Raw genomic sequence first — 13887 nt, 5'->3', positions numbered from 1 at the left:
ATTTATAATTATATATAAAGATGAGAGAATTTAAATATGTATTATGTCAAATATTTGGCAACAATTCTGATGCTTTACTAGATTTATTTATGAAAATATAAATTTAAAATTAAGCAATTTAAAGAGTTATTTATTGATTACTATTTAATATGTAGATTGAAGAGTGATTGAATAAATATGCTTATAAATAGTGTAATAATGTTGATTGCGTCAAATAAAAGAGCTAAACACATTATATAAGTGGCAAAATATTTCTTAAGTAATTTATATGTAAGTAAGAAATAACTTATCAAAATATTACTTAAAAGTTTTTACGATCTTCGAGCGAGTTTTATTGTGTTCAACATTTAACATTTAGTTAACATTGAAATTATTACAGACATTACAAAACTAGTAATTATATACAAAATTTTACATGTGCTAAACTATAGTTCCCAAATTGGGTGTCGCGGCAATCTCACAGGTACGCCATGGGATCAAATTATTGAAGGAAATACCTATAAATATTGAAACTGTTTATTAAATATCCTTATGATGGTTTTTTTTTCTGTTCAATAATAAATACTTGGTAAATATTAAGATGTCTAAACTGACTTAGAAAACGAAACTGTTTAAACCACAAAAATTAACAAAAATTTTCTTTTACAAATGAATAATTATAATTATCTATTTTGAGATTGCTCTTCAACATAAAAACTTTTAAAGATATTTTACGAGAATAGTACAAAACAATGATAGCAGTTATTATACTAGAAATTAATTTCAACTATCTTTGTCGCTGTCACTAAAAAGAAATTACGTAATGAACGTAAATGAAATAATTATTCGCATATAATGTAAAATCTACTTCTTTGAAAACTTACAAAATAAATGATATAAAATAAATAGATAGATTATTAAAGATTTTATTGATAAAACAAATTAGTAGGCATAGTTCATTACTTTAACTATATCAAATTCGAATATTTTTAAATAATATAATATTTGTTCAATCTAATGAACTATGTTCCATCGTATATACTTCATGTGACATATCGAAGGTAGATTGTTTAAATCAAAATATATAGTGACAATTAGATTATGGAAACAATTTCTAAATTTTATTTAAAACCAAATAAATTTAACATTATTTTTAATGGAAGCTAAAAGTCTACTTATGTTGAATAAAGCAATTTCAATAAAGATTGTTGTTCAAAGGTATCATACATTTAATCGATTGTTTTTTAAATGAATGTATTTATCATGACCACATTTGTTGTAAACGGCAGAATAAAGTCAATTTCAATTCGTTATACAATAAAATAAGTATGGATGTCAATTTAGATATGTAGATGAATAAAGATTAAGAAGTTTTTTCAGTATTTCTTTTCCTTTGTGATGTTTAAATATGTCTTAATCTGCTTTTTAATTGTATAATGGGTAGTTTATAATTAGTAGCAAAACATGCAATTTATAATCAAGTAAGTGAGGAATCGTCATTTGCTTGTTATCGGTTCAAGTTTATCCTTTTGTACAAAACTTTTAATGTATCACAAAATTTGATACGTACAAGCAGTGTAGTATCAACAATACTTTTGTACAGGATACATATCATTTTGATTTTATTTTAATACAATTTGTAGTTTGATCCCCTATGAATAAATAAAAAGCAACATTATAAGAACAATCAAATTAAGCAGAAATTTCATAAGATTATTCAGAAATTGTGAATTAGAAGCAATTTAAATATTTAAGGACTGCGCCTTTTAATTTCCTACATTGAATTTTCGCACATTGAATTATTATTTTATATCAGTACAAGAAATAGTCCATAGAAGATCAATAACAATCTTTTTTATAGCATTCAGAAAAAAAGTTTTCTGAAATCTTTACATTGTATATTGTAAATTTAATAACAGACACTTAATAGTTAAGCAATAAAAGATTAATGTTAACACATACATAAGTAATGTAACTGTGGATTAAATCTACAAAACTATAAAATGTGCTTGAAATTGATTTCAAAATGAAAAAAGTAAAATATATAAGAAATGTATGGTTGACACTTCACTGTATATGGAATTACATAACATATGCTAAGTTTTTCTATGAATTTGTAATGTAATACAAATTTTTCTTGGCAAATGAATATAAAAAGTCTACTAATTACTAAATTAAAATAATATGTTAACATGGTAAAAATACAATGTACTATTCTGATTATATTATTTTCTGGTATACACAAATTTAAATTGTCAATTGATCTGTCAGAAGTTCAAGACCAAGATTTCAGTGATTAAAGAAAGATCATAAGTAACAAGTTTATTTGTAAACTATCTACTATCCAAAGATAGTTAACTGAAAGAACACAGAATGTTTATCTTAAAACAAAAACGAAAGAATGTTAAGCTTTATTTCTTTACTAACTGAAAGTATTTACAAACTAAGCATATAATTAAATATTTTCATAGTATAAATACTTCACTAAACATTTAGTTCTACTAGTAGCAGTAAATTAATACGAATATTAACCCTCTATGGTAGCCATCAAGAACTCATATGGTTTCATTTTTATAGTTTGTCTCTTTTTATAATTTTTTTCTTTTTAATTTAACACACTTAAATTTCTATGTTATATTATTATAATGACTATTAATAATAATTTTCTAATTCATTTACAAAGTTTGTTAAAAGTATGTAGTAGCAATACTAACTTCACATGGAATCCTTAATGTATTAAAAATGTAACTAAAAGAAATAGTTTATAGAGGGTCAGATACAAAACATTAATTAAAAGCAACAAAATCTTACACACAATAATAAAGCAGTGACAGTCGTTTGAACGAGGCACTGAAATCTTATCTTGTACTATCACTTTTTTTCGATTAACTTTATACCACAGTAAAACAATATTTACGAAAAGTATAATGACATGTTAAACAAATTTTATACTTTCCACACATTGTTCTGTATGTGTGTATATATGCAATATAAATATACACATATACACACACGCATGCACACAGATTCACTACATACATATATTTATGTACGTTTGTACGTGTCGCACCGTATAATATTCACTTCCTAATACTGTGCTCTACACATACTATGTAAAAAAATGTTACTGTTCTGTTAATGAACATTTTTGAAAATCATCCTGCACGAATCTTTATCGATGCGACAATCTTCTGCATGATTATATACAAATCAGTGAAAACAAAAATTATTCCCTTTAGATACATATAATATGTTTTCATTGCGCTATTTATGCAAGAGATTAGAAATACGTTCATCACATAGCTTAATTAACGTGAAGATAAATGTTTCATCCAATCTAAATTATACATTTAGTTCTTTTATACTGTACTTTCTTCTTCAAGGAATTTTAAGTAAACCTCTGTGCGCATCTCAATTCTCTCTTTTTTCTCTGCATGCTACACTTGTCACAGGATTCATAGCATCATATTGTTAATTAAAACGAAGGTATTACCAACAAGGTAATTAAAAATGCAGCAGTCTTTCTTCCAAGGCTAAAATAAAAAAACAATTATGTGCATTTGTGAATCATAAAGTAGAAATTTATGGGATAGCATCAGTTGCTTATCATGAGAGAACATCTTGCGAGCCTCCTTAGTCAAAGATCTATTTTCCTTAATAAAGAAATCCTCTGCATGTAGAAAAATGAAATATATTCCAAAAAGCAAAATCGTAAGAATTTTGAACTTTTTTTTATGCACAAATAAAGAGTCACTGAAATTAAATATCTTATTTAATTTTTACTGCAATAAAACATATCAATGATCTATCTATAGATTGTTATTGCTGAATTAACTTTTAAGATATATGTATGAGAATATATTATACAAGTTTTTTAAGTAGATGAAGTAGATTAATCTGATACTAAACATTTTTAAGTAGTTAATTACTTGAGAAAAATATATAACCAATCATATTCCTACAGACACAGAACATCTGAATATAATTTAATTGAAGGACTCTTTAGGCATGATTAAGAATCACTTTGAACTTTGTCACTCTAACTTTTATAAAAAATCTTTAAGAAAGTATATGTTCGTACTTTTTAATAATCACTGTTAAATTTAGAATCATAATTCGTGGACCAAATAAAGTAATGAATAAATGAAAAACTCTATTTGTGAGTATATATAATGAGCATATATATTGACTGTACATTTTTAAGCGAACAGTAACGTGAATAGAATAAAGAAACTTTTAAACATTTATTTTAACAGCATTCATTTTATATGTTTGCATAACTATAAATATTTGTATCAATATCTCTTTAAAACGTAATAAATGTATTATAATTTTCTTTAATATTTACAAACGCGTACGAGGAACAGAACATATTAAGCATATTTTAAACATGCATTTCCTGATATAGGAAATAAAATGTGTTGCATTATACTACACATTATAATAAATATACATTTTTAACTTTTTATATCTTAAGAAAACCAAGGCAATAAAATATTTATGCTTAATAAGTTGATACAATTTCGTAACAACTATGGCGAACATTTATAAATAAAGAAGAGAAATAAATAGTTTTACAGTATGTCGAGACGTCCACAGATGTACGAATATTATTTATCTTAAAAGTATAAAAATATAAAATAGCATCTAACATTTATCTTTGTCTGTACAAATCCTTGGTCTATTACAACATGGGACGCTTTAACATACTTATTTTCTGAATTGAATATCCACATATGCGATATCTTTGTTTCAGATAAGTTTAATACAAGAAATACGAATTTCGTATATATTTTTCAAAGCTATTTACGTAAATGAGACACAAACAAGAATGTACTCAAATCCCCGTAAATAATGGGATCGTTAGAAATTACAGATGACAAATAAATCTACCACTATTATACATTATTTATAAAAAAATACGAACAAAATACTAAGACACGACTGATTAATGAATAATCTTTAATCCGGTCTATCACATTTTTGTAATTTCTAGATTATTAATAGAAGTACAAGATAAATACGATTTAAAAAAGAAAAGGAAACTCGTTGAGATTAAACACACAGGAACTTCAAAATTACATTGTACGATTAACGAGAACGTTAGTGACTATTATAATCTGTTCTAGCATTGTTTTAAAACAAAATGATCGAATTGCCAAGTTATGAAAGCGTATTGATAAATAATTTTCTTATTTCACATCGTTCTATCGATATACTATGAGTAAAAAAGAAGCATAATGTAATTAAAGTAATTTATGTAAAAAAAGTTACTATGGCAATAGAATTTTATCAGTTTATAGTAGCAAATCCAGAGGATTTTATGCGTTGGTAGTTCCTAGTCACAATGTCCTCCATAAACTGACGGGATCGTTTGATTGACCACATATATCGAGACCGCATTCTCCTCAAGTACTTTTTTGTTTTGTACGTTACACAAGCTTGGTGCTTATTTGGTCATCGAAATACACCAACAGAGAAAAAGAGAGAGCATGCTCGTGATGATCCATTGAGAATAAAATATACTGAAACCAAAGCATTGGACGCAACAGTGATCTGAACCTGCAAAAAAATCTACTCTGAAACAATTTTTTTTGGAAAGAGGTTGGACCTGGGAGAATAACAATCTCGATAGGGAAATGTAATCTTCAATGAAGATGCATGAAGTGACCGACTACACGAAAAATATAAAAATTGTAACATGACCTGATAATAATTATCAAATTAACACAACAATGTAAAGACTGCATATTAATGTATGAAATATTTTCTTCTATTTTCGTTTTTATCGTTATTCTACAAAAACTTATTACATATTAAATCTAAATGAGACCGAGTGACTCACCAGAGGAATGAGACTTTATGAAGTGTTTACATCGTTTGTTAAGGAGTCGAGAAGTGAAGTTTTATTATCCTCCAAATCTATAGAATCCGATGCATAAAGACCATTTGCACTTGTATCACCTGTTGTATTGGTTACAGGTGATGTAGGATCCAAGAACATCATATCATCGTCAAAATCTAGTAAGTTTTGCGTTGGATTATATGCCATAAGTTCTCCACCACTTCCATTAATGTTTTCTATAATTGTAAAAAGTCAAAAAGTATAAACTTTCTCCAACATAAAAATTACATTTAAATTTTAAATTAAAATTAAGAGATGATTACATATTTTACGACACAATTAACATGTATAAATAAAAAAAATGCTTTATATATACTGTCAGAAAAATCAGGAAGATAAAAGATTTTATTAAAATGTTTAATAATCTTACCATTAGCCTGATCATCATCTTCTTTCTCAGAATGTGGATTCAGCTCTGGATTAACAGGCATACCAAATGACATTGGATCATCTGCTCCAAATAACTATAAATATACATAATAAGTAACAAAAGAAAAACTCTTAAAAATAAATTTGAAAAATTGATCTAACATATGTTTTCACAGATTATACAGATACATTTCTCAGAATGCATGTAACTGTTCATCATACTTACTCCAAGAAGCGTGTTTGCATCAATACTGTAACCTTCACCACGTAAGATTTCACGGAGATTGTCCAATTCTGTCTGCACTGATTCGAGATGATTATCCATTTCTTCCCTACAGACAATTATTTAAAGTAGATCATTATGAATAAAAAAAAAAAACTACGATTTTACACAAGTTTATCCATATTTTTATGGATAAACTAGGAAAACGTTGTAAAGCCTTTTCCTGAAAAGTACAATCTTTCTATTTGTTTTGAATGATAGCACAAGCAGACCTGGATTACATACTTCTTTCTTTTTTTTTTATAGGAAAGTTAATCTGATCTGCTGTGTTCTAAGTATAAATAAACCTTGGTAATAATTTTGTATGAATATTACTTTTTAAGATAAAATACTGGTATACTATAATAACTACTAAAGATTATTATAACAAATAATGTATTACAGTTAACAAATCTATAGCTAAACACTTATTTTGATATTTGTGAATTGATTCTGTGAATGAAACTGAAGTAATAAAATTGATTTATATTACTACTTGTGCAATCACTGTACTGAAAAAATTGTTGTGCACAAAAGATACTTTTAGAAATATGAAATTGGTAAGATTGCAGTACACAACTCCCGAAGTATTTGATACCATTATTTGAAATGAAATAGTAATTAGAACCAAAGTTACTCAAACCAAATTGACTTTTGAAAACCAGAGGAATGGATGAAAGATAACTAAAAATACAACTGAATGCACAAGTAACTATGTAACAAAAGATCTAAGAATCATAATACTAAAATTACGAAATGTATTAAACATATATGTTAGATAAAAATAGTGACACATCTTAAAAAACTAATTTACAACTTTGCAGATTAAAAAGGAAAATAATTCTGAACAAAATTAATTATATGCACATGAATTCAATTTACATTTGTTGTTAACATATTATGTATTTGATTCCATATTTATAAAACTTGTTTTTGTTTGGAATAAACTCCTTGATCTAATCAAGATGAATTGAATATCAGATTTTTGGAGTTCTTCTTGGATTAAATAAAGATTGTATTAAAATCAATGACAAAGAATGATATAATAATTTTGATAATATGAAAAATGTGATACTAAGGGGTCCTTATTTTTCAAGTTCTATTAAATATCGTGAAATTCCTGGATCAAAGGCAACCATTTAGAAGTAAAAAGATAAAAAGACATCACACATTATTAGTAAAGTGTGTACTTATTAATAGGCTTCATTCGAAATCTGTCAAATTGTATTAAAAATAGAATAATTAGTTAGCTCCCACCTCTGTCTTCTGATTAAGGATTTCCACTATAGATAAGTGGAATGCGCTGCATTCAATATTCTTTACCCATGGTCTATGTTGCACTTACATTGATCCTAACCTGTAAGTAGCGTCAGACATGCCAGAGGGATTGAAGCAACTCAAAGGTAAATCTACGCTTGTGCCTGCTCCATTGCCATTGAGTTTTTCTTCTTCCAAAAATGTTTCAACGCCATTTGTACTTGAAACTCTTTGATTGTCCAGTTTAACACTACTATAATCTTCGTCAACTTGATCAAAGGTGTTATCATTTTTGCCAGATTCGGAGTTGCTATCGTTCTTATTATACTCTATGTTTTCATTGTCTTCAATATTCTCTTCATTGATAATTTCTGATCCAATTAAAATGTCCTCAAGTTTTACCAGGTTAGAATTGCTTTCTTGATTATCTTCTTCTACATCCACAGAATTTTCTAAATTGAGCTCTTGCTCTGCATCAATTACTTTGTTCATATTAGCTGCCATGGCTGCAAGCTTTGAACTTCGTACAGTCGCCATAGGTACAGGTTTAGAAACTGGCTTATTTTCCAATAAAGCAATAGTAATTGGTGACTCTTCAAGTGGCATTTCAAATAAATGTGTTTCTTCCCTAAAATAGTGAAACAAGCAGTTGCCAATCTTCATCATCTTGAGTTAAATTGTTGTAGCCATAATCCGCTTTTAATAGGTCTTATTTATTTCAAATGTCATAATCTGCTTTTGAGTGCATTCTTGACTACAATTCTGATTGATGGAAGTATTGCAAGAGCATACACAGAAGTATTCAAAGCATTATACAAGAACATGCTTCTAAATATGCAGTGAATTATTATTGTTACAATACTAGTTATTTTGTAACATATAGTAATAAAGATTTGTTACATGCAAGCTATAAAAATCAAGAGGAAAAATAGAGTTACAGTTAAGTGGTGTGTATGTGTAAAACATATGTGCATTAGAAATAAGGAAGTTAAAGAGTAATATGTACTTTCTTTTTTTTTAAATTGTTGTTTTTGAACAGATAAGGATTTAAAATAAGAAATTAAGTAGAATTAATACTTGTATAATTTGCAAATCAAAAGTGTAAGCAATCATTGTGTAAACTATAGATTAAGTATACCACAAATTCATAAAATATAATATGCATAACTGTTAATCACAATACAAAGGGTATAATTAAATTTGACAAATCTCAACACAATCATGCGTATGTGGTATCTATAAACAAGATTTCATATATATTATGAAAATTGTGTGTGCAATGTATTTTAACTACATTAGATTAACATTTGATGCACATATATCTACTTAAATCTAACTACAGAAAAACAGATTACATTTTACATTGAAATAGATTAATATTTGTACTATAATAACAATTAATATATGAAAAAGTATACTCAGAGGCATAAGTAAAGCATGAACTATAAAGTAATGTTGTTAATGATATGAATAAGGAATGATGTTACTAATAAAAAGATTGAACTAATAAAAGGATTAACATTTAAACCAAATGCAAGTTAACCAAGGATTAACAAGACTTCTCCATGAAAATAACAAGCTACTGAAAAAATTTATTTTAGACTTTAATTTTTTTTAATAAACTGTTATTAATACAATAGTATTATAACTGAGATAAAATTTGGAAAGCAGCTACCAAGTGTTGAAAAGACTGACAAACTAACAGAAAATCATCAACGGTTTAAATTGGAAATGCTTCTAAAAGAAATAATATCGCAATATTGCTGAACTTTCATGCAAAAGAAAATTAAACTAAGCAAAATTGCGATATCGTTTACAATAATCTTTAAAGTAGTATGAACACCAACACCAAATGATGACAAGAGAAAAATGTTAACCTCGGTTGTTCTCCATTCTTCGTTGATGGGATCAAAATTTTGATAGGCACCTTGTTTTTCCTCCTGGTAATATTTAAATTGCGATGATATGAGTGTCATTGAAAACTAATTAATGTCATGAAAGATATGAGAAAGTTGTTTATGGAAAATTTCCCCGTTTTCTGTTTGTGAGTAGATATAATCAGTTTGTGATATATGTACGTGCAATTTAATTTTAGTATGTATATGGATGATACAATCGTAGTACAATATGGTTTGAAACACCGAAATTTATGCCCCTGCGTCTTTCATAGAAGCAAATAGAATAAAATTTTAATTTCGTTAAGTTAATTATTTACTACATTCCATGCATGGAAAATATAATGGAATGTATAAAGAAGTTTCATTATAAATTGTCTGCTTTATCACTTTTTGTTTAATTTTAGTGGAAGGCAAGCACAAATAAAAACGCAAAAATACTTCTTTGTAGAATAATAGACATTGGAATTTTGTTGTATTCATCATGCAAAACTCCATCTTATTATAATTTCAAAATTGAAAGATTGTACATGACTCAGTTATAGACGTCACTTTGTTTAATTAGCAAATCTGTTACTAGAATTGCATCATAATAATTTAGTTCAACTTACTTCTTTTTACCCTTACAACCACGTTTTTTTCTTGCATCAATCTCTTGTGGGTTGACCAGTTGTATTTCATCTTGTAACTGGACAGACTCATCATCTAGGTGAATAGTTTCAACATTACTCTCATCTATTATCGATGTATTGTTATGTTCTGGACTTTGGAAAATTGGACTTGGTTGTCCTTCTGACATTCTAAATGCAATAAAGATATATACATATAACTTAATTGTGTCACAAATTTAATAAATTTAAAAACATAAGAAAACATTTTATAACTAAGCAATTGACATACTTTGCAACAATATATTCTGAATCTAACTCTGGCTCTGATGCATCAAGTTCGTGAATTACAGGTCCTGTAGGCGACGCTTGTGGCTAAAAATAAAAATATACTGTTATAAGGAACTAATTAAGCTATATAAGATAATTAATAAAAAATAGTTGTGATTACCTTTGATAATTTAGATTGTTTGCAACGTTGACGAGTGGAGTCATCGATCATTAATGGATATCTTCTTTTAACAGAGAGACCACTGCTTCTTGAAGGTTGCACCAAAGTGACCAGGAAATGTATTAATTTATTAACAATTTGTTGTTGCTTCATGTGTTTTTGTCTAAGCATTGCAAGTTCTCTCCATAATGCTTCATTCTCTCGTTTCATAGCTCCAAGTCTCGAATCAAAATGTTCTTGACGACCTCTCATACTTCTCACTTCAGTTAGCATTTTATTCATTAATTCAGGTTTCATAGGTGTAAGTGTTGGATCTTGTCCTTTGCTAGATGCAATCTAAATGAATCACAAGAGAACACCATTAAAGAAAATGACAATAACAAAAGATTTTGTAATTTACAATGATTGTATACATTAACATCAAAGTACTTACTTTTCTTTTAATATGTTCTACAAGATATGGATGTCCTTTGCAAAAGAACTGATGTGCAAACTCCATTTCATCTCTATCACATTTCAAACCACCCAATTCCACAGAAACCTTTTTGTGAAAACCATCTGAAATAAATATATGCATATATATTGTTTTTACAAAACAAGAAATTATATTTGTTCTAATGATGCAATATTTATTGGAGTTATGCATCACTACTTACACATATTCAACTGACGAACAAAACTGGCCATATTATTGTGTTTATAATAATGTGGCAATAATTCTCTGGCAAATTGTGCCTGATTTCTAATGAAAAAACTTCGTCCATTCTAAAATAAATAAATGCATATAATAGTAGCTGTTAAAAGACACATTTACAAATAATGTTACTTATTAATTTTGCCAAAACCAATTTTTACATTTCCAATCTCTAGAAAATCTAGTTACTAACAAAAATATGTATTTTATTTGTCAATAATCCACAGTATATGTAAACTATTTAAAGTTGTATAACCATCATGTTTTCATTGATATTTGAAACAACAACATAATGAAACAGTTTTTACCAACATTTAAAATTGATACTTATAGAAGTCAATATTTTATTTAATACTAAGTGTACATAAAGAGCTAAAACATTACTTTGAACTGTTATCATTTATTTCATATTTTAAGTAAAATTTACCTAAATTGATAAAATAAAATTTGCTTTTTATCCATAGTCAAAAACGATTTGCAGAAAGCAAAATATTCGACATATCAACGAAAAAAAAATTCGCAGTCGTGAAATACTGCAATATATATGAACACACATACATACATATACATATATATCAATTATATATGAAATGCATACATACATAGACGTATGTATATACAATGGCGCAACTAAGCACGGAATAAATTACACCGATATCGGGTACATACAAAATATAGGTTGTGTACGTAAAAATGTGTACGCGGAGGTCAACGTTTCACTTACGTTTAAGTCGGTTACTTGTCATACGTTATGATGAACTTACTGTTGTTGTAGAAGGAAACTGTCGAACAGCGTGTTAGAATTTTTCGCACAAGCGCAAAATATTGAAGGAATGCAAGCAAGCAATAAAATAAGAAGTACTTACAGGTGACCAACAAATAAGGTCGTCAGTTTCGGGATCCTCTACCAGCTTCCAAAGTTTGGCAAGAAATGCCGGTACACTGGTACCTAATTCCGGAATTGTGTGCATCTCAGCGTAAATGTTTTAAATTTGATGTACAATAATTGCTGGACTTCTATAACGAATATATCACGTTGAGAAAAATCTTCACATCTCACGACAATGGCTGACCGCTGACGATGTTATTCTGCTACTAGTACTTATAGATGAAGAGAGAGGGAGTTTTAATGGATGAATATGTTGGCTTTCCATTTAGAACCATACCGTAACTATCGTTGGTATTGATCAAACGCGATTAGTCCTTTCTTTTGGGACGCAAAAACTAACCAATAAACAAACTTACAATCTGTCGAATACGATTCAACTTTAAATGAGCTTTAGAAGCAGCCTTTGGGTAGTGTTTTCAAAATTTGAGAACTGATATTTATGCAAAGCTACTGTCTGTTCAACTTAAAGAGAGAGGCTGTTGTGTCAGAGTGTGCATAACCAATCCACATGATTGCATTGGATAGCGTTGGCAAAGAATTATTCCCCAAATAATTCAGATGTAACCAAATAAAATTTGTACAAGTCATTATTTTTATACGAGACATGTATTTATATTGTTGATTATCAATACAATTAAAAACTTATTATTTATTATATATAAATTTTGCGTTTTAATATATTTATATTCATGTCTGTTTAAATAAAATATGTAAAATGTCGGTTAAGTGTGATTCCCACAATACAAGCAATATTCCTAGATGAGAGGTTTATTTTTGCTCATAACTTAACCACATAACTACAATTACAGTGGCAAACTGTAAGGACAAGGAATCATGAATTTCTTTATTTAGATATCTAATGTAAAGCCGCATGCCGTGAACTCGGCATTTTGGATAACTTCGGAGACTTGAGAAAGGAGAACGTAAGGATTTCTCTCTTGTTTTCAAAAAACTTGAAGTCCAATTTACGGGCAAACAATTTAACTGATTATTGCTTACGTTTGAAGAAAGAACATTGTTTATGATTCGTAGAATATAGAAAAGTACTGTAAAGAAAGAAAATGTCAAAAAAAAAAATTCTTTTGAATGATTGGATTTCAATAGAGTTTTATATTTCAGTTTTACATTTTTATATCAAAATTTGATTAGATTTTAAGCATATCTATAAATGATAATAATTACTCCTTGTAGTTTGTTAGTAATTTCGTATATACGCGTTGTTTGTAAAAATGATTAAAAAAAGAAAGTTAAATTTTTTATGAAAGCATTACATAAACTTCTATCTTCTCTAATAAAGAAAACATTAAATGAAATTTTAGTCATTATGTACCTAAACGACATAAATAATGTACATAATAAATATTTTAAAGTAATATTGTGCTAAATGGTTTCACTTGCTAAGGATTAATTGAACAAAATAAATGTTTGGGATATGAAAGTACATAAAATTGGTTAAAAGAAGAGGTCACTATTGGCCAGAATTGGTATAGTATGTAATTAATTTAAGTTTGTTTTAAAGTAATAATGTAATGAATAAATATATTTTTTTGTGAAAAAATATTAAAAAAGCAAAATTGT

At 27.6% G+C, this 13887-nt stretch overlaps 1 protein-coding gene across 8 annotated transcripts; it reads right to left on the bottom strand.

Annotated features, from left to right (window-relative positions):
* Positions 1-186: 186 nt before the first annotated feature.
* Positions 187-12534, bottom strand: LOC143152035 (heat shock factor protein). Of its 8 annotated transcripts, XR_012993482.1 has the most exons (13): positions 12287-12533; positions 11383-11491; positions 11160-11284; positions 10727-11062; positions 10568-10650; positions 10279-10467; positions 9650-9712; positions 7861-8400; positions 6480-6585; positions 6255-6348; positions 5944-6060; positions 5254-5541; positions 2218-3512 (listed from the first exon to the last, which is right to left on the bottom strand). XR_012993482.1 is itself a non-coding variant. In XM_076321718.1 (12 exons), the coding sequence occupies exons 1-11, from the start codon at positions 12389-12391 to the stop codon at positions 5840-5842; spliced, it is 1971 nt and encodes a 656-aa protein (XP_076177833.1). In that variant the 5' UTR covers positions 12392-12532; the 3' UTR covers positions 187-497; positions 5825-5839. The 8 variants fall into 8 exon arrangements, 7 of the variants coding, with proteins under 7 accessions (XP_076177833.1, XP_076177858.1, XP_076177824.1 ...); XM_076321718.1 differs by lacking the exons at positions 2218-3512; positions 5254-5541 and adding an exon at positions 187-497 and having other exon boundaries at positions 5825-6060; positions 12287-12532; XM_076321743.1 differs by lacking the exon at positions 5254-5541.
* Positions 12535-13887: the final 1353 nt, after the last annotated feature.

Source organism: Ptiloglossa arizonensis, chromosome 1, assembly GCF_051014685.1.
Source record: "Ptiloglossa arizonensis isolate GNS036 chromosome 1, iyPtiAriz1_principal, whole genome shotgun sequence".
NCBI lineage: Eukaryota > Metazoa > Arthropoda > Insecta > Hymenoptera > Colletidae > Ptiloglossa > Ptiloglossa arizonensis.
This window is presented reverse-complemented; position numbering and strand designations above follow the sequence as displayed.